Source organism: Sebastes umbrosus, chromosome 19, assembly GCF_015220745.1.
Source record: "Sebastes umbrosus isolate fSebUmb1 chromosome 19, fSebUmb1.pri, whole genome shotgun sequence".
NCBI classification, from domain to species: Eukaryota; Metazoa; Chordata; class Actinopteri; order Perciformes; family Sebastidae; genus Sebastes; species Sebastes umbrosus.
Genome location: NC_051287.1, coordinates 18071933 through 18091798, shown reverse-complemented (window position 1 = coordinate 18091798; position 19866 = coordinate 18071933). Strand labels below are relative to the sequence as shown.

General features: G+C 42.4%; 1 protein-coding gene across 1 annotated transcript in view; it reads right to left on the bottom strand.

Annotated features, from left to right (window-relative positions):
• bcr (BCR activator of RhoGEF and GTPase) overlaps positions 1-19866 on the bottom strand; it is a 101401-nt gene that overhangs the window by 30975 nt on the left and 50560 nt on the right. Inside the window, exons 2-4 of the mRNA XM_037753830.1 lie at positions 13300-13484; positions 6395-6499; positions 5479-5664 (exon numbers count right to left, since the gene is read on the bottom strand). Of these exons, the coding sequence (XP_037609758.1) occupies positions 5479-5664; positions 6395-6499; positions 13300-13484 (476 nt within the window). The remainder of the gene's footprint in view (positions 1-5478; positions 5665-6394; positions 6500-13299; positions 13485-19866) is intronic.

Sequence of the window (19866 nt, the reverse complement as noted above, 5' to 3'; positions counted from 1 at the left end):
AATGCAGATCTCACTCTTCTGATTGCATAAAAAAGCAAACTTTTTTTACTCAGATTTTATGCATATGGTGGTGTGTTAAAAAAAATTGCAATATATCACCTTGCTTACAGTATCGCATTATATCACAATATATTGAATCGTAACCCCCAGTATCATGATATGTATCGTATCGCCAGATTCTTGCCAATACACATTTGACTTTGTTTTCTACCCTGGACTTTTGTTTACCAACCTGGGTGATTGTCTGCCCATTATTACTGATAAGAATGACGGTTAAAAACGAGACCCAAGTTGAGACAAACCAGAATTATCTTTTAAAACTTTACAGTCAGAGCCCTGAAGCACTGGGACAATCTGCAGCATGCAGGAAGTAAGACTGGCTGAGTCAGTGCTTTTATTGTTGATTTTTAATTGCTTGCCTTGTGTGAAGCACTTTATAATTAGATTAGAAGTGGTCTACAAATAAAAAGACTACACATCTGTAAGTCAATGACTATTCTCGTGTCGAAGCGACCCCATTCGTCCCCTCAACATCCTATTTTTAGGCCTGACCCTGACCTTCCTAACATGCGCTGATCTTTGCCGTTATGGTTGGGGGTGTGTGAGATTCAATTCTGGCAGGAATGTGGAGTCACAAGTTTTCTAAACATTGTTCACACTGGTCATGTTATCACTGGCAGTTACTATGTGTAGTGTGCATGTTTGGTTGCACTCAAAAAGTCCAAAATAGCAACGATCCACCGTGAAAAAAAACACAACATGACTGAAATTAGCACCTCCTTTGTTAACAAATAACTGTCCTTATTTGTGTTTTTCAAATACTCACTGGTGAATTTCAGGCAGCAAAATTTGTCCAAAATGGATCTACAGTGTTTTTGCACATACATCCGCATGCTGGGAAGAAGTAAAGTAGAAGGAAGGCGAGGAGAAAAGCAATTTTCACAATCCTGCAATCCTGTGTCCTGCCCTGGGCCACACAATCTGCACCACAGCGGAGGACATTCAGAGCGTGACAGTGCGACTGTGGAGAGAACAGAGAGCCCGAATGTCTGCCAGCCAACATCCGCGGAGCCGCACACAACGCCGTGAAGGCTTACCGAGCGTGCCGCTGCAGCTACGGTGTCATGGCAGAAAATGGCTTTGGGTGATGAAAGAAAGTGCTTGGGTGTTTGGATTTCTCAGTTCGGGATTTGTCCTGTGTGAGAAGTCTGTGTGTAATCCACAGCGGAAAACAACATTAAAGAAACAGCCTCGTGACAGACTACGGCCATTATACGAGAAGGCTGGGTTTATAGCCACTTGGTTTGTAAGGGAGTAGTAACAGACTAGATGTTTTCTCACACAGGAGAAAAGCGCTTTAGACTATGATGATCTAATGATATGAATAGACAGAATTAGAAGGTATTAAAACCCTTCATTTGCAAGTATAACAGGAGTCTAAAGCTATGCTAGCAGCTCTGTGAGTGGAGCTTTGTGCTCAACGTTAACATCAGCATGCTACTGGAACATGCTCGCAATGACAATGCTTACCCTGGTCGTGTCTAGAAGGTAACCCCCAAATTGCAAAAACTTGCAAAAACTTGCAAAAAGCTCTCGTGAGAATCGCTGCCCGACGTCTGACCTTAACCTTAACTATTCGAGGTCAATGCCAAAACTTAACCATTCATGGTCAATACCTAACACTAATCATCTCTTTCGAGAGTTTCACAATTTGGGTGTTACCTTTGAGACACGACCGTTTAGCATATACACTATCTTAGTTTAGCATGTTAGCATGCTAACATTTGCTAATTAGCACTAAACACAAAGTACAGCTGATGCTGATGGAAACAGTGACATCAGTCCATCTCATAGTTGTTGAGACATTTCACATGTGCACCGCATGGTGGCGCTAGAGCAGGGGTCAGCAACCTTTACTATCTAAAGAGCCATTTTAGGCAAATAAAATAAACAAAAAACTGTCTGGAGCCGCAAAACATTTGAGCATTGTGATGAAATGGTATATAGTATATATGTCTAATGCCGTGAGGGCCAAAGTGCACATGTATTACGGAGTATTAGGGCCACATTAAGGGAAAAATCATCTGAGATTTCGAGAATAAAGTCATAACTTTACGAGAAAAAAAGAAAATAACACGTAAAATTACTACTTTATAATATTATGACTTTATTCTTATAATATTCCGACTTTTTTCTCGTAATATTCCGACTTTTTTTCTCGTAAACCTTTGACTTTATTCTCGTAATATTATGACTTTATTCTCGAAATCTCAGATTTTTTTTTTTTCCTCAATGTGGCCCTAATACTCCGTCGTACCGTAGACCTACAACAATGATAAATAAAAATGAAAATGTAAACAAAACAGTTATTAATTTCCACTGATTTTTAAAAAAAATCCACAGCCACTGGAGAGGGGCTAAAGTGGCTCTGGAGATGCAGGTTGCTGACCCTTGCGCTAGAGGAAAAGTCAGAGAATCATCAAAGTTACTAGGCTTTTACTGTTGGGATACATGAACTTCTGTGCAAAATTTGGTGCCAATCCATCAAGTAGTTGTTGAGATATTTCAGTCTGGACCAAGTAGTGGAGCGACAGACCGACATGGCCATCTCTAGAGCCATGCAGCTGCCGTGGCTAAAACAGTTTGAATTCTAAAATGCAGTGACCCAAAGAAAGCCTGAAAAAGCACTGACTGAGATGTGATGGAGTGTGGCCGCTGGGAAACAAGACCTATCAGCTGTGTAACTATGTGATAAAACCTTGTAAGAAACAACTGCAACCAGGTGTTGTAGATCCAAAATCTAACACGATTGGCCATCTGCATGGTCTATTTATCATCCCGGATTTATCCAAAACCTGATTTTGTTAGACAGCTGCGATTAAATTTGACAAAAGAACAGCCGAGGGGCAATCAAGATGTTTCAGCAAATGAGAGCAGCTGTCAATCAGTCAAAGAAATTGTCCCACACCAAAACAAATCTTAGCGATCCTTCTGTCCCACAACATAGTTTGTTCAATAATACAAGTATTCATCTTTTTCCCCATGCAAAGGATGGCAGACAAGCAGATGTCCCCTATTCTCTGACACGTTGAATAAACTCACTAAACCACAGCTGCCACCTCAAGAGAAACGTCTTCACAGAAGAGCAATCTGAAAGGACAATCTTAAATAAAGGATCTTTCTTCTATAAATTCAGAGAAGGTCCTCCATCTCTGTAGCGCAACATTCAAAGCCAGTTTATCAGTTTGCCTGTCTGTCTTCATGGTGTAAAACCTTCACTTCGCCACTGTGTATGAAGTATGTGTGTGTCTAGGAAGAGCACAAGTGTGATTTAGCCCTATTTTCAGCCTTCAAACACTTCTCTCTGACACTCATGCTCATAACCTGTCAGTGACGCTTTGCCTCTTCCTCTTTTCTCTCCGTCTCTCGCCTTCCTTGTCCTGATGTTTTATGATTCCTAAGCCTGTCTGCTCCCCTCGCAGATTTTCAGAGTCATGGTGAGACAGCTCTATCAGAGCAGCCTAAATCTACTTGCCTAGCCTGACTCTCATCCCCCCCACCACCACCGCCATTCCCCCTTCCTGTATCACCTCCTCTACTCTCATCTAATCTCTTCCTCCCTCCCTCGCCACCTCCTGACGGAACGGCTGTCATGTAGCATTTTTCCTTTTTTTTTCCTTTTTTGTGGGCTCAGCGTCTTCTCCTCCTGACTTTTATTAACTACTGTCTGGAGAGAGGGGGGGAGGGGAAGGGATGGAAACAGTCTACAATCACTCTGCTCAATATTTCAGTATTGTTTTACCCACATCAGAACCATGACATCATGTCTTTGTTGGATGGAAAGTACGACGGAGTATTAGGGCCACATTGAGGGAAAATGAATAAATCTGAGATTTCGAGAATAAAGTCATAATATTACAAGGATAAAGTCATAGGTTTACGAGGAAAAAAAGGCGTAATATTATGAGAATAAAGTCATAATATCGTAAAGTAGTAATTTTACATGTTATTTTAGAGAGGAAATAGAGCAGCGTGCCGCCTGAGTGAAAATGAGGAACGTAGTGTACTGTAGTATAGGTTTCACAAATAAGGAAATACTTCATCTTTTGGCACATCAGCACCACATTATCATACGTATCAGGACCTTGAAAATATTGTGCAAGAAACCACATGGACCTGATGGAAATTGCCTCTTTTGTGGGGGAGGAAATTACTTTTTTTCTCGTAAAGTTATGACTTTATTCTCGTAATATCACAATTTTTTTATTTTCTTGAAATAGTATGACTTTATTCTCGTAATATCACAATTTTTTTATTTTCTTGAAATAGTATGACTTTATTCTCATTAAATTACAACTTTTTTCTTGTAATATTATGACTTCATTCTCGAAATATCAGATTTTTTTTCCCCCTCAATGTGGCCCTAATACTCTGTCGTAGGAAAGGCTTATGTGACAGAGAAGGACAAAATACATGGACAAACTTTTGAAGAAACTATTAGACAAAAACTGGATTTTGGCGCATGCCTCCTTGACGGCAAAAGATAGAAATTAAATCCTAATTTCTTAGCTAAGCCCCAAGTGGAGCCTCCTGAGATAACTTAATAAGAATGTAAGAGAGAGAGAGAGAGAGAGAGAGAGAGAGAGAGAGAGAGAGAGAGAGAGAGAGAGAGAGAGAGAGAGAGAGAGAGAGAGAGAGAGAGAGAGAGAGACAGAGAGAGCTCCTATTTATAGCAGCTTCTTCGAGACACAAAGCACACAGTGCAGTGATGGCCTCTCAGCTGCCTGAGGCAGAAAGGCGGCATTGTGAAACACGCCTGCACCTCCCTCTGTGTGTGTGTGCATGCATGCGTGTGTGTGTGTGTGTGTACATGCGTGAGTGGGTCTGCGAGGGAGAGAGAGAGAGACGCAGGGAGGGTGAGGGAGACACTAGTGGGAGAGGAGCAGCATTTTTGGAGAGAATTAACAAATGATTCATTGTGGGTTAATTGACCCATTGTGAAAATGATTAAACAGACCCAGTGTACATTTGGCCCTGACATCCTTGGCAGAAAACTACTGGAGGGAAGAGAGAGACAGCGAGCGAGCGCCTGTTGAGGAGGAAATAGGAAGAAAAAGACGATTCAATTTGTCTAAATTTAAAACGATAAAGAAGAGCACCAGTGGAAAAATCAAATCCACATTTCTTTCATTGGTTTATTATTGAATTATGCTGACGGATTCTGCTTCTGAAAGCCCCCCAATTCAAGAAACAATATTACTGTGAATAATGTCGCTCTGGCACAGTGGTTTTTGCTTTGGGTCTGCGTCCATCTGCTGCAGTACCCTGAATGTCTTTTCTAATAATGTCAACTTTTTTGGGAGCCCCGACGTTGTCACTTTGATTAAGGGTAAGGTCAGGCAGTTACAGCTGCCGTCATGGGTACACACACACAAACTATAAACAACCCCCTCGACTAATCTACTTCTTTCTCCTCACCAGTTTCTGGAAGAGGTCCCCGACTCTCTGGTGGTGGCTCCACTGCTGGACGCGGGGCAAAAGTCCGTCGTAGAACTCCCTGTGGATCTCGTAGAGCTCAGGCACTTTGAAGAAGATGGTTTCTATCTGGGCCACGCTGAGCACGGGCTGCGACGTCGTAGCCGCGGCCTTCAGTGGCTTCATGGGCTGAGAGGAACAAAACAGTAGAGGTGATTAAGTCACTTTGGAGAAACATTACTGCGATAGTTTGTTGTCTTTCTGACTCTTCTGATTCTCTTTACCCGCTAAATGCTCCACTATGTTCTATATACTTTCATATCACCCAACCCTAGAACGTTTCATCTCTCTTTTAGTTGCAATTTGGTTTAATTTTTTTTAATCTATTTCTTAGTTTTTTATTTGGTTTGGCTATTCGGAACTTTGATTGTTGTCATTTGTAATCTACAGCAAAAGCCAGCCAATAAATAAGGATCCATCTCTTGCAGATGCATCTAATGGCACGAAATGAAATTAAGTTTAGAGTTGTTCCGATACCGATACCGGCATTGGAAATGCGTTCACTGTGCTGCCGCCCTGGATGTGTCGTGGCTGCCACTGGCAACTACTGTTTTAGAGCAGCGAAGAAGAACTTATTGTAGGTAGTTTGTCACAGCTGCTAAATAACAATAACTATATATTTTTTTTATCACACTAGTATCGGATTGGTACGCTGTATTGGCCGATACCACAAGTTCAGGTATCGGAATGGGTATCGGGAAGGAAAAAATGGTATCGGAACATCTCTAAAATGAAATGTGAAGAGTCTATCATTAAATAATTCCATACGTAATACTCAATTTGCCTAATCAACATCCTACTGTATAATATGGCTATTTGTAGTATGTGTGTGTGTGTGTGTGTGTGTGTGTGTTCTCACCAGCAGCAGTGCCTCCAGGTGACTGAGGTATGTTTCCTCGGTGGCCAAGATCCCAGACAGGACCCACTTTCTCATCTCCAAACCTTTTTCCAGGTCACATTCAGTCTGCAACAAACACACAAACATATAATAATAAAGTTAAAACAATAAGCAGCAATACAATATTATGCACAACAACTGTACGTGCCTACTGTTTTTTTTTTTACTTATTGTTTTTACAGTAAATCTTTCTTTCATAACTGTTTTTCACACTGGACCATTTTGTGTCATTCAAAGCATCGTATTATTCTTTACATCAGCTGGTAAAAAGAAACCTCTGCAGGTTTGCTGTTTGTGAGTGAGCTTCACACAGTCTAGAGAATCAAACAACAACAATAGCACCTTGGAGAAATCCTCCCCGTTCCCCTCAGCCCAGTCAAAGCTCACTGAGGACTACGGACATGAAGGAAAACAGAGAGACGGAGAGATTCCTCAGGCTATCTTGTTTAACCACGAACTCTGAAATAACTCAAACAGGCAGGGTCTCCCACGGGAGGCGAGGTTTGCGTATAAATATGTGTCTGTGAGAGAATGCGCAAGTACCGAGAACGCATGCACACACACACACACACACACACACACACAGTGAGCCCAGGTTGGGACGTGGAAACATCCGGCCCCTCAGGCTATGAGGAGGAGGAAAGAGAGAAAACAGGGAGGAAGGGTGAGAGAAGAAGAGATGGAGAGGGAGAGGAAGACAATGCAGATACAGTGTAATTAAGATGGGGAGAGAGAGAGAGAGAGAGAGAGAGAGAGCGAGGGCAAAATATCCAACACCATGAAGGGGCTACAAAGACAGATGGTAGGAAACTACAAAAATGGAAACGATCAAAACTTGCAGCTACACATAATGGAGAGCAGAGGAAGAGAGAGGGCAGCAAAAGTCAGGATTTGCGTTTCTCTGCCTCTTTAGCTGGGAGTGACACAAAGAAAGAGAGGGAAACAAGACAGAGAGGACAGCTAGACCACCAGATGGAGAACGAGAGAAGGAAGGAGAGGGAAGAGGATGAAAGAAGTATGAGCATGGTGAGAGGAGTCTGGCCATAGACAGTAGAGAAAGAGTGACACAAATACAAATAGAAAGAGATGGGTACCATAGTTGATATGCAGGAGAAGTCAATGAAGAAATACCCCTTCTGAGTGGAATTCCTGGGATTCATTACCAGTGTAAACAAAAGCCATAAGATTTCTGGATCGAGAACAACTACCCACGATGTACCTTTAATAAAGTCCGGCCTCGCCTTGCCTATCAGGAGCTGTCATGTCAAGTGTGCACACATTGTGTAATTCTTTAAGAAAAAATAGTAAAAAAGTAAAAATTCTCTGATTCCAGCTTCTTAAATGTGTATATATTCTGGTCTATGACTGTAAACTGAATATTTATCTGAGTTGTGGACAAAACAAGACATATGGGGAAACACTGATTGACATTTTTCACCATTTTCTGACATTTTACAGGCCAAACAACTAATCGATTAATCAAGAAAATAATCGACAGCTTAATCGACAATGAAAGTAATCATTAGTTGCAGCCCTAATATAGTTTGGATAAATCAGGCGCAGACTACAAGTAGAATGGGACAGTATTTAAAGGGGCTCTATACGAGATTTGGGGCATTTCTATAACCGGTAACTGGAGGATGGGCGTTACTCTTCCACTGACGACGCCGTTATCAGCTGTAACCGCTGTATGAGAGCAGTGCAGAGCGGTGGCCGTGCGCTAGCCAGTGGGGCACGCCCACATGCACGAACACGCACTAAAAAGCATGTGCGGTGCAACACACACAGAGGGAGAGCAACTTCATTCTCTGCTCAGGTAGACATTACTCCTTTATTTCTGGATATCGTATAGAGCACCTTTAAAGTATAAGCATATTCTCCTCCACTTCATCTGACTGTTTATCTCATCTTCAATAGTTAATAACTTCTACCTCTCTCTCTCTTTCTTTGTGTCTCTTTCTCAGGTGAAGCATGAAGGCAATGATTCTGACAGACATGTATTATGCATCACACAGAGCTGTCTGGGGATCTCTGCTGTATATATATATATATATATATAACATACCAAAAATAAGCTTTAATTGCTCATTATGTGTAGATTCTAAGACAACCAAAAGAAAAAAAGTCACTCTTTTCGTATGAACTGTGCAAATAAAAGGACATTGAAAGTAAATAAGTAATGCAATTATGATTTATGATTGCGCTTAAATATAATGCGTTGCGTCGCAGCGGCTTTGAATCTGTCTGACTTAAAAAAGGAAAGCCTGGGGCGGCAACGGAGCCCCCTGAATGTTTGTGAATTAATGAAAAATGAACGCTGGGCTACAAGTATATCGGGCACGAGCTATCTCACTTTACCCTCACAGGATATGCCCGCCGGTAAGAGAGCACACGAGAAACATGAGGGTCCATTTGCAGCATCAAATCACAAGGAGGAAACTTTAACGTTCAGCCACATGTTAGTGAACTAGCAGAGGGGGAGACGAAAGTGTTTATTCATCGTTTCAGACCTCAGACGGCTCCCCTAGGAAGTACCCACATCTCCAGACATATCATCTTTTATTCATCGCCGTGGCAACTAATGAGCCCATCTCTGGGTTCAGACTAAAAGGGGTGTCTGCCTGCCTTTTTTGGTAATAAAATAAGACACATTCTCCCTGCTTGTGGTACATTTGGGTTGTCTTTTGTTTTCACCAGTCCAGTACGTGCAAACAGCGTCAACAAAAGCTAATATTTCCCACGCAATTTGAACTCACGCTTGAACCCCTTTCAGCTCACACATCACCCCCCGTAATCACCCTAAAATGATTTAGAGATTCTGATTTGCTTCTGATTTGTTTATGCACGATGGATGATGTTTGTGGGAGATGCACGAGAATCAATACAAACAGCGTTTATTTGACAAGCGCGCCCGCTGTAGCTCAGGAGGCGCGGATAGAAACCGAGCAGCGGCGACTGTAACAACATTATTCTCCCATCTCTCTCTCTCTTTCCCATGGAGTACAGCAGACTGTCAGCTCATATAAACATTCAGAGTCAGGTTAGAGAGGAGGGAAGTGAGCGGCGATGCACGCCCCGATCCACACTTTATTAACCATTTACATTTTTCATTTTCTAATCTCTTTGGCATCCCGCTCTGCCATCCCTCGCTTTCTGAGAGGCCTAATGTGATTGCTTCCTATCGCCACATGTCTGCTAAGTAATGGGGCTGTCTCAGAATTATCCTGTGACTGTGTTTCAATGCAGCATTACTTCTGGTTATTTAAACTGCTCCTCAGCCAGATGCGATAGACGCCAACAGAGTCGGTGTCTGCGTGGTTTTATTTAGGGTAGGATGTTCGCAATGCCGCATCACGCCATGCCTTTAATTGTGAGGAAACAAGCCGTGCGATGAGTGAGTTTTCATTACAGATGTGTTGGATCATAACAAAGGAGATTTCAATCTTCCCAAGCCTCCTAATCTACTCATCTAAAGGTTTTGCTCTGGCTGAGTAGGAAAAGAAATGACCTCCCCCTTCAGGTCGTGGCCTCGAGGTGTGATGTCAGACAGGATGAGGGAGCAAAGACGGGAGGATTTAGATATAAATCAGGGATCCACAGCAACAGAGACAACGGCTCAGGACTTAAGAGGAATTCTCGAGATGACCATGAACTGCAACATCCCAGATTTGAATCCGACCTTTGTTGCATATCGTTCCCCATCTCTCTCTCTCTCCTTCATTTCTTGTTATCTTTCTACTGTCAACTATCTAATAACAAGACTCGGTCAAAACCGAGTATATGGCTGGGCCATGTATGGCCAGTCTGTGAATTTGAGGTTAAATTGTTACACAAATAGTCAGTGTTCATGTCTATAGTGTTAAATCCAGCGGTACGTGTCCACCGGGTCCGGCGAGGACACTAGGGCGACAAGCTGCTCCACTCAACTGGCCGTTCAAGAGGTGACGTACCCTCTTGTGGAATGAACCTGATTGGTCCCTGGTTTTCTGCTTGCCGTTTCAAACAGGAGACAACAAGGTCAGCCTGCTCGTAAACTTTCTGTTACTCCGTTTAAACAATCCACCAAAATCTACTTCTGAAACGCATTTCATTTTAGAACTAGATCGCCTAGTTTCACAGCTTGGTCCAAGTTTTGTGAGCTGGACGCATCGCGCTGGAGGGGCTCATTTGCATGAAGTTGAGATTTTTCAACTTTATGCAAATACAGACCCTCTCCAACTCACCGCAACACTCCCACCACGCACTTGGCGACTGATTCTCCTGCTGTCCATTGGAAATGAATGGATCTGGTGGAAATGCGCCGATAGAGGAGCACTCTCGCCAATGAGTGGAACTGCTCTCTGCCCTCTGCGGTCCAGCCAAAAAGGTATTAAATGCCCAAGAAATACTTTAAAAATGGTAAATACAGTTTAATTAAAATGGGAAAGAGAGTGGACTCTGTCTGTCCTTGATTGACCTACAAGTATGTGTCACACTGTGCACTAGGATTATAAGATACATGTGGTCAGTGTTTTTGCAAAATTGTTAAAAAACATTACAACACAGTCCTCATATTCAGCTGATTTCTCATCAGTGACCCCCCCCCCTCCACTTTTCCCTCTTCAGTGCAGCCAAGAGTCAGATTATGAGAGAAAATTAAATCAGCAGTATCGCTGATGATGGTGATGACTCATCACAGTGACATCACAAAACCATCAGCCAACCAGAGCTCGTCTGGGCTCTGACTCATCAATTTAGAGAAGCAGACTGGGATGATGCTTGGAGAGCGGCCGCCCAAGGGCAAATCAAGGACGACGGTAACGCCATTTTCATGGCAGTTATAGAGAGCATGTCTGGCTTTGTTGATGGATGGTAATATATTTGACTTCAGATGCCGCTTCTACCAACCCTAAACACACACACGGCGTCGGGTTTCCTCCAGGATTCTGCCTCTAAGCATGAGAGTTTACTCTGCAAACCGTCTTCAATATCTTCTACAATGAATGTATCAGAGAGAAGAGCATTTCTGAACCTACATGAAAGCACTGGCTTGTGCAACCTAAAGCAGAGACGACGTGTGTGTGTGTGTGTGTGTGTGTGTGTGTATAAATTAAAATAAGCGAGAGTTACAAGCTCACAGGTCAGAGGTCGGATGCAGTCAAGGGACTCATCATTTATTGGCAGATTCGAGCCATCAATCAGATTGACAGCCAGTGCTCGCTCGCCAGCTCAGACGAGCGAGCGAAGACTGAGGGGGCGGAGCGACTGCTACTGCTTCATGACCACTGATGCGATTACTTCCTCCAAGGGCACAGCGGAGAGAGGCAGAATTAGCCTATTACATTCTCCCACAATACCTCTCTGCCCTAATCGAACATGTGGCTCGAGCATGTTCATCTGCTACTCACAAATCCTTTGGTGCAAGAAATAATGTCTCTACGACTCTAGCATCCATGTTCATTCTCATCTTTGCTGACGCTAGGGTTTTGTGTGTGTGTGTGTGTGTGTGTGTGTATACTCTCCATGGTAACCTTTGAAGAGCACCAGACGTCATAGATCACTGGTTTTCTCTTCGCGGACGATAAAGAGTAAAGCACGGAGGGTAAGAGGATGAAGGCAGCGGCGGGGGTGATGGAGGAGATAGGTAATTCTGCCTAATGCCCTGGATGAGGAAAAGCCAGACTCTTAAGGGGGATGAGTTTCTCCGCCGGATGGCTGCTTCTTGGGTTATGAGGCAGGCGATGTTGTCCTTTATCAATCCTCTCAAACGGCAGATTTGATTTTTTCATCAATTGACAGATTTTTCCCATATCGGGGATTGCTCTAAGAATAGATTAGCCCACTATCTGCGCTGTGTTGGGGTCAAAGTACGGAACTATTGGCTATTGAAGAGGGATTCTAGCCAATTTTATAGGATTGTACATTCGTATGGTGTTATGCTTTGTATCAATGGGCTGTCAAAGTTAACGTGATAATAAATCGATAATAATGCAAATTCGTTTAAATGCCACTAATTTCTTTAACGCAATTTGAGATCATTAGGTTGTAGCGGGCTCAATTTTAAAGCTGGAGTGAAAAATACTGGCATTATATGAAGCTAGAAAACTTAATGAATCCATTGGTACCAACCATGTCATACTATCTTATCGCGAACGAGGCTAAACTTCACTCAACACTTGAAAACAATCACTCCAAACTTACGCTAAATTTTGGCGAAGAAAAACTGTCATTGCCATTTTCAAAGGGGTCCCTTGACCTCTGACCTCAAGATATGTGAATGAAAATGGGTTCTATGGGTACCCACGAGTCTCCCCTTTACAGACATGCCTACTTTATGATAATCACATGCAGTTTTGGGCAAATCATAGTCAAGTCAGCACACTGACAGCTGTTGTTGCCTGTTGGGCTGCAGTTTGCCATGTTATGATTTGAGTATTTTTTTTTTATGCTAAATGCAGTACCTGTGAGGGTTTCTGGACAATATTTGTCATTGTTTTGTGTTGTTAATTAATTTCAATATATATATATATATGTATATACATTTTCCCACTCCCATGTTGATAAGAGTTTTAAATACTTGACAAATCTCCCTTTAAGATGCATTTTGAAGAGATAAAAAATGTGCAATTAATTTGAGATTAATCGCGATTTACTATAAACAATCATGTTAATTATTAATGAATTAATTAATGAATTAATTAATTATTATAATTATTTTAATTGTTTGACCGCCCTTATCAATAGTAAAATAAAAATCCTTAATATTAAGTAACTCACAGCTTTGGGTTTTTTTAAAGTCAATTTTCAATCAATTTCCAAAAGAAAACTGTTGAGAAAAATTGCAATCCAATGTCCAGCAGTAGGAGATGGCAGGACAGCATACTGACCGACTTGGAGGACTCCAGTGATCCAGAGGAGAGCGTGTCCCGACTGCTGCGGCTCTTGGAGCTGAGGTGCGGCGAAGACGACGGCGAGTCATCGATGTAGGGCAGGATGTCGTGGTGCCTCCGCTGCTCCTCTGCTCGGTCTGCGTCGTAACCGTACGTGGGAGGGGTCCCGGTGAAATGACCATCTGTGAAGGGACAAAATGAAACCTTAAGTCAGCACCTATTACATTCTTTTCAACCACTTCTTCTAACGCAGACATCTTTTTACAAATCACCAAATTCATGCTAACTGTGAAGATTTCTGCACTCAACTCAGACATTTTGGCGATGCAAATATCACATCATTTCATATCATTTATGAAACACAACTTTAGCAAGCTTCAATCTAAGCAAAGATCCATTAATAATACCTGTGCCTGGTTGGCCTCATGCTCACAGAAGGCAGCCGTGCATCGCAGAGTTAATTTCCCAACACTAATTAATGCGGTTCTAGAAACTGGGGCACACAAAATGAGTTCCCCCCCCACTGCATCATTGTTTCACGTACAAAAACATAAAGCTCCGAGAGGAAGCACTTGAAGAGGCCGACTACAAACTGGGTCAAGGTTCAAATAATTTCGACGCCGAGCGCAGCATCTCCGGGGAAATTTTCAGCAACCTCCCCTCTGACCTGCTTCTGCGGTGGGCGCTATCACTTTCTCTGTGGGAAAAATAACAGCTCAGCCTGCACAAAGTGGTTTTGCTTTATGATTATGTGCGCTGCCCTTTACAAGGAGAGGTGGGAGAGAAAGAAAGAAAGAAAGAAAGAACGTGAGACAAAAGGTCAGTGAGCTGGATGCAAACAAACTACAATTCAGACTACAACTCGTTTTGCAATGTCGCACACTCAGTGAGGGCGACGCATTCCAGCCAAGTTGTGGCTTCCAGGAGGAGCGAGTGTACAGTACAGTCAGCGGTTCGGGGAATCTGGTGTGTAACAGCTGAGGGGAAGACATCAAGCATCTCTGAATGTCACAGAAGACCTTTTGCTCATCTCTCCTCCCACTCCCACATTCAACGGAGCCGAACTTCTCAGAGAGCTGGCCCGGCCTCCTCTGTGCTGACTCAGACTAATAACATGCCATGGCACTATCTAGAGTCAACCGTCAAAACACACAGAATACACTCCACTTCATAACCATTTCTAAGCATCTCTGTAGCTTCAGCACACATTCGGCTAACACGTACTTTGCACTTATAATCTCTCTTTCATTGTGTTTTTATGAATTCTTGGCTTACACCGGCACATGCCGTACACACAGACATATGCTCTTAAAAGTCGCAGGTCATAGCGTGAGGAAGAGAGCAGAAGAGATAGAAAGAACAATGCCAGTGTGTTCAGGGCCCGTCTGACCTTCAGCCCACCCACCGCTCGCTCCGCGTACTCGCTGCTGCCTGTGGGCGGGCGCTGCCCACCGCGCCTGCTTCGACCAGCGGCATCCTGCCAGGCAAACACCAACATAGAGGCTCTGTGTGTGTGTGTGTGCGTGTGTGTCTGTGTGTGTGTGTGTGTGTGTGTGTGTGTGTGCAAACAGTCTCTTCCCACAATGCCAAACTGTGCAAAACCAAATTGAGCAGTGTACTATACATTCTTAATTCATTTTTAGTCTTAGTATGTGTTGCTGCTGTTATTTTTCACCTCCTGCACATATCGCTGTTATTTGTGTTCAATAACATTTATCTTCTCCTTCAGTAATTTTCTTTGTTGTATCTTTTTTTAACTTACAATGTAGTATGACTTTAGGATAGATAGACGATATTTGAGTCAAGATATGAACATTTTGCGAAATGTATATACTATATATTTATATACCATCTCAGAGTTTTCATTCACATATCTTGAAGGTCAGAGGTCAAGGGACCCGTTTGAAAAATGACCATGCCAGTTTTTCCTCACCAAAATTTAGAGTGACTTTGGAGCGTCATAGAGTGCTACAGAAATGTATCCTAAAACACGGAAATGATGCACTGCCGGTTCTCTAGTCTCTAAGTCAATGGGTTTTTTGAATGGGTTTTTAGTTAGATGCCTGAAATAAGGTCTGTGGTTAACACAAGCTGAAGAGATTTGAACATTTTTTTCTACAATATAAAATACATCAGTAAATATCCCACTCGTGAATTTTGAAGCCTTTACGCGTCTTAAAAAAGGCGGTTGCTAACAAGTGGCTAAATGAGACTACTAAACGGCATCACGCCGACTTTACGGCCTCGCTGTGTTTACTCTTTTACTTCTGGCGATTGCATTTACACATACACAATTATCATAAAAGTTCATTTGTGGCAATTAACTTGCTGAACAAAACGTGTAAGTATCATAAACGTGTGTTCGCCACAGAGCTTATTTTCTGCAATAATCCCAAAACCCAATGGAAAAATACCATTGGCTTTTTTTGTCGAGGAAACCCAGGGCGATGCTAACTTCCTGGTTGGCCTACACAAATACGTCATCCCTGTAGCGCTCTATTTAGCGTTCTTCCCGACAAGCTAACATTACTTAGTTGGCACCAATCGATTCCTCAGGTTTTACTAGTTTCATATGATACTAGTACTGTATCTCCTCTGAAAGACCGAAGAGCGGCCAGATTGTTAAGAGGTTAATAGTTCATGTAATAATAGATCAACGTCCGTGTATCGATATTGACACTCAAATATCACGATACTATGCTGTATTGATTTTTCCCCCTACCCCTAACATGCAGCCTATAGCAGGGTGCAGCTATCTGTATTCATGCCAGTTAGCGTCACAGTTACCAGCTCTAACCTTTTTAGAGTTTCTTAACAACAAAAACAACAACGTGCTAACAAGAAGACAATGCACATTTGTAGTTCTGTTTCACTGCTTGTCTAAAAAAATACAGGGTGTGGATGCGAAAAACACCAAATGGGGAATGAGTGAGTGGCATCCTGGCATGTTTTTCTTTTTTTTTCCCTCGTCTTTTTTTTTGTTTCCCCAACTCCACCTCTGTGTATTCATGTTGGGAGCATAACATCTCTAGCAGCTGACTTATTTTAATCTTCCCACCACCTTGCTTTGGAAAAATGCCGTCACTAGAAACACACTGAGGTTGTGTGTATGCATATGTGTGTGCTTGTAGTGCCCACACAACCCTAAGGCCAGAAATATTGAGCATCCAAACAACAATTTTTAGGCTGTAACCACCTCCAAACGCAGACCTAAAAGGACCACAGTCATGAATAATAATGATAAACTGTAGATAAAATGCCAAATGAATCACCGCAGCCCTGACTCTGAATAAACCAGCGTGCCTTCTGGGGAACCCAGAGGTTTTCTTTTATAAACAAATTATGGACTCAAAAAGGAATTACTAATATATCAAAACAGTCACTAGTCTGCCTTGCCTAATATAGTGTTCAAGTGTATCTTCAAACCAGCAGTTTCCACTGGGGGAGGGACTGAGCATTACAGCTCTGTTAATGGGTCACTATAGCCCGTGGTGGTCAAACACTAGGCTTTAGTCTGTCCACGTCTGACCTCATCTCGGCCCAGACGCTGCTTCCAACGCCGCCTTGAGTCAGTTCTGTCTCTCACGCTCTTTTGTTCGTACGCCCCTGCATCTCCCGCGTATATCTAACTGCCTCTTTCTTTATCTTTCGCTGTCTCTTCTTCTCTTCTTGTGAACGGATCGCTTGTGTTTTTTCGCTGATTTGTGGCCTCCACAGCTGGCCTCTTCATCCTCATGCTGCTCACAGATCAGCATCTTCCTCCTCCTGATCTGAGCCGCCTCACTTTCCCCCTCCTCCTCTCTCGTTTTCCCGAACGATCCCACCCTCAGGAAAAGAATAAACTGCAAATATGACAGAAAAAGCTAACACATATGCACACACAAACACGTTTATACACACACACACACACACACACACACAAAAGAAACAGTCCACCCATTGATTTCTTCCTGGAGCTATTGGCGAAAGAAAACAACCGAAACCTGCTTCAAACCCCAGAAATAAAACACACACACACACAGCCAGACACACACACACTCACACATTCCTGTAAAATGTTTACATGGAAACAGTGTTTGGGAGGGGAACAGGTCTTTTTCCTGCTGCAGGTGGAAAACTGCAATCATACTGGGAATAGCCGGTCCTCCAGTCCGCTGCCATGGCAACACATGGGTCTTTCCAAAACAATATCACAGGCAGGACAGGTATCATTGTATCAGGGTGTCATGTGACACTGATCTGTTGACAGGACGTCCTATATAATCAAAGACTTTGAGCTTCAAATGCTACACATGGTTTGGAACTGTTAAATCATTACAGCTTCTGTGTGTGACGCACAATGAAGGGATTTTTTGCAGCTAGATGCATTTTTGAAAAGAATGGATTTGTGCGCATCTCTCGAAGGACCCGTGAAGACTAAAGGGCTTGTGTATCGAACCTCAATACGTTTTTTTTTGGTCCAGGCCGAAATGTGCCTGAATCACAGCGTATCAAAACCTTACCAAATGTTGGCACTGAATATCTGATTAGATTCATAATCTTGTGTACTTATACTGTATTTGATCAGATCGTTCTTGGTTCTTTTTGTTAAAGGAATGGTTCGACATTTTGGGAAATCTTTGCTTTCTTGAAATATATATAGACCCAGGAGATGGTTATAGCTTACCTTAGCATAAAGACTGGAAGAAGGGGGAAACGGCCAGTCTGGCTCTGCCAACATATTGGAAGATATATTATCCCAGAAATAATTGCGATAAATTATATTATTTTCATTTTAAGACCAGTTTATGCCACTGATATAACTGAAAATATAATAGCATAATCATAAGAGTACAGACGAGGGGACAGAAGCAGCACGACCAGAAACAAAACGTGTCTCAGCATCATTTTTTTCTGTTCACACGGCATAGGCACTGTGAAAAAACTATAGGGCTTCCACCTCTTAGTCGATTAGTCGGTTGTTTTGGTCTTAGACGACTAAGATTTCTTTAGACGATTAGTAATTTTTTATGCTTTTTTCATGCAGAATGACTTATGTCTAAGAAACGTATGAGCACATCTTTGGTAAACACAAGATTTAAAGTGGTGCTATTGTGTGATTCTTTTTTGAAACTCATCTTTACATATTTGTCGATTAAATCAACTAAAAATCGTGTGAGTGTTTCTGTAGTTGACTAAGAATTTCTTTGGTTCCCTAGAAACCCTAGAAAAAACATTTAAGCGCTGAGCCCAAGTGGTATAATTGTAGGGAAATCCCTGCTGTTTATTCTGGCATCATGTCGGATAAAATGTTGATGACATTCTTATGTAAACACAACCGGCTATATCGAGGTCAGCAAAAATGATCGAGGTCATGTCAATTATAACGTACGATAAGTCGATAACGTAATTATTGTGACAGGCCTACTCACCATTTAACACGTTAAACCACAACTTGACGTTTTTACAGCAAAAAAGATGAATATGTTATTAAGTGAGCTTTAGAGATACCGGACAGAAGCCAGGCTAGCTGTCTAGAGGTACAAATGTTCTTGTTTTACTCTCAGCAAGAAAGCGAATAAGTGCATCTCCCAAAATCTTGAACTAGGCTATTTCTTGAACAGTTTTGTAGATTTTTTTTTTAACATATTCTATAAGAAAAAGGTATCAAAGAAGAGTCATTCTGTAAAAAGAGTCACTTTTGTGCAAGTTCCGTCAGTGCCTCTATCATTACAACGTGTCTTATTGTAACGAGACGTCATTTTGAGAGGCCACTCGACACACTTTCTGTCACTATTCATTCTTCGTCTCATCGTAATACCTCATCTCTCTCTCTGCCCTTTTTCTTTGATGTGTCTCTGTCTTTTCCTGTTCTTGCCCTCAGCCATAACGAAATACAACATCTATTCATGCTGTAAAAAGTGCAATAGCTTAAAAAGAAGAGAACGAGCTGACCCTCACTCATTCTCACACTTACATAAGGAATTATAAGGCTCGCCTGAGATTAATTGCGATAACGAGAGCTGTGGACGACAGACAAAGGAAACAATTGTTGCCTAAAGCCCTGCAATACTCTGTGTGGTGGCGGTGCTGCAGGAAAGGAGGGGTGAAAAGTAAAAAAAATAAATGAGGAAACGAGACAGAAATAATTATGAAAACTAGAATAATAAGAAAAATAGCAATAAAAGGGAAAGAAGACAAAGACAATGCGACAGACTGAGAGCCATGAAATTGGAGAGAGAGGGAGAGCGAGCGACTCTCAAAGGAGGCATAAGATATCCTCGATAGTGAGAGCTGCCTCTCCATCCCCCCATCATGCTTTCCACTCAGCGTGGACGTCATAAATCTGCCCCGGCCGCTGCTGACGCCTTTATAGGAGGAGGAGGCCTGTCATCCTAACACAGCCAATATAACCCCACCTCTGGTTCTTTTCTCTCACACACACTCACCTTAAAGCCCCACCCAGCCCCATAGGATGCTAATGTTACGCTACAACACTCAAGAGGCCTCTCTCTTAATCCTGCTATTTGATGAGAATGTAATCAGAGATCGAATGGTGTGTTTTAATGGCTTCCTCCAGCCCCC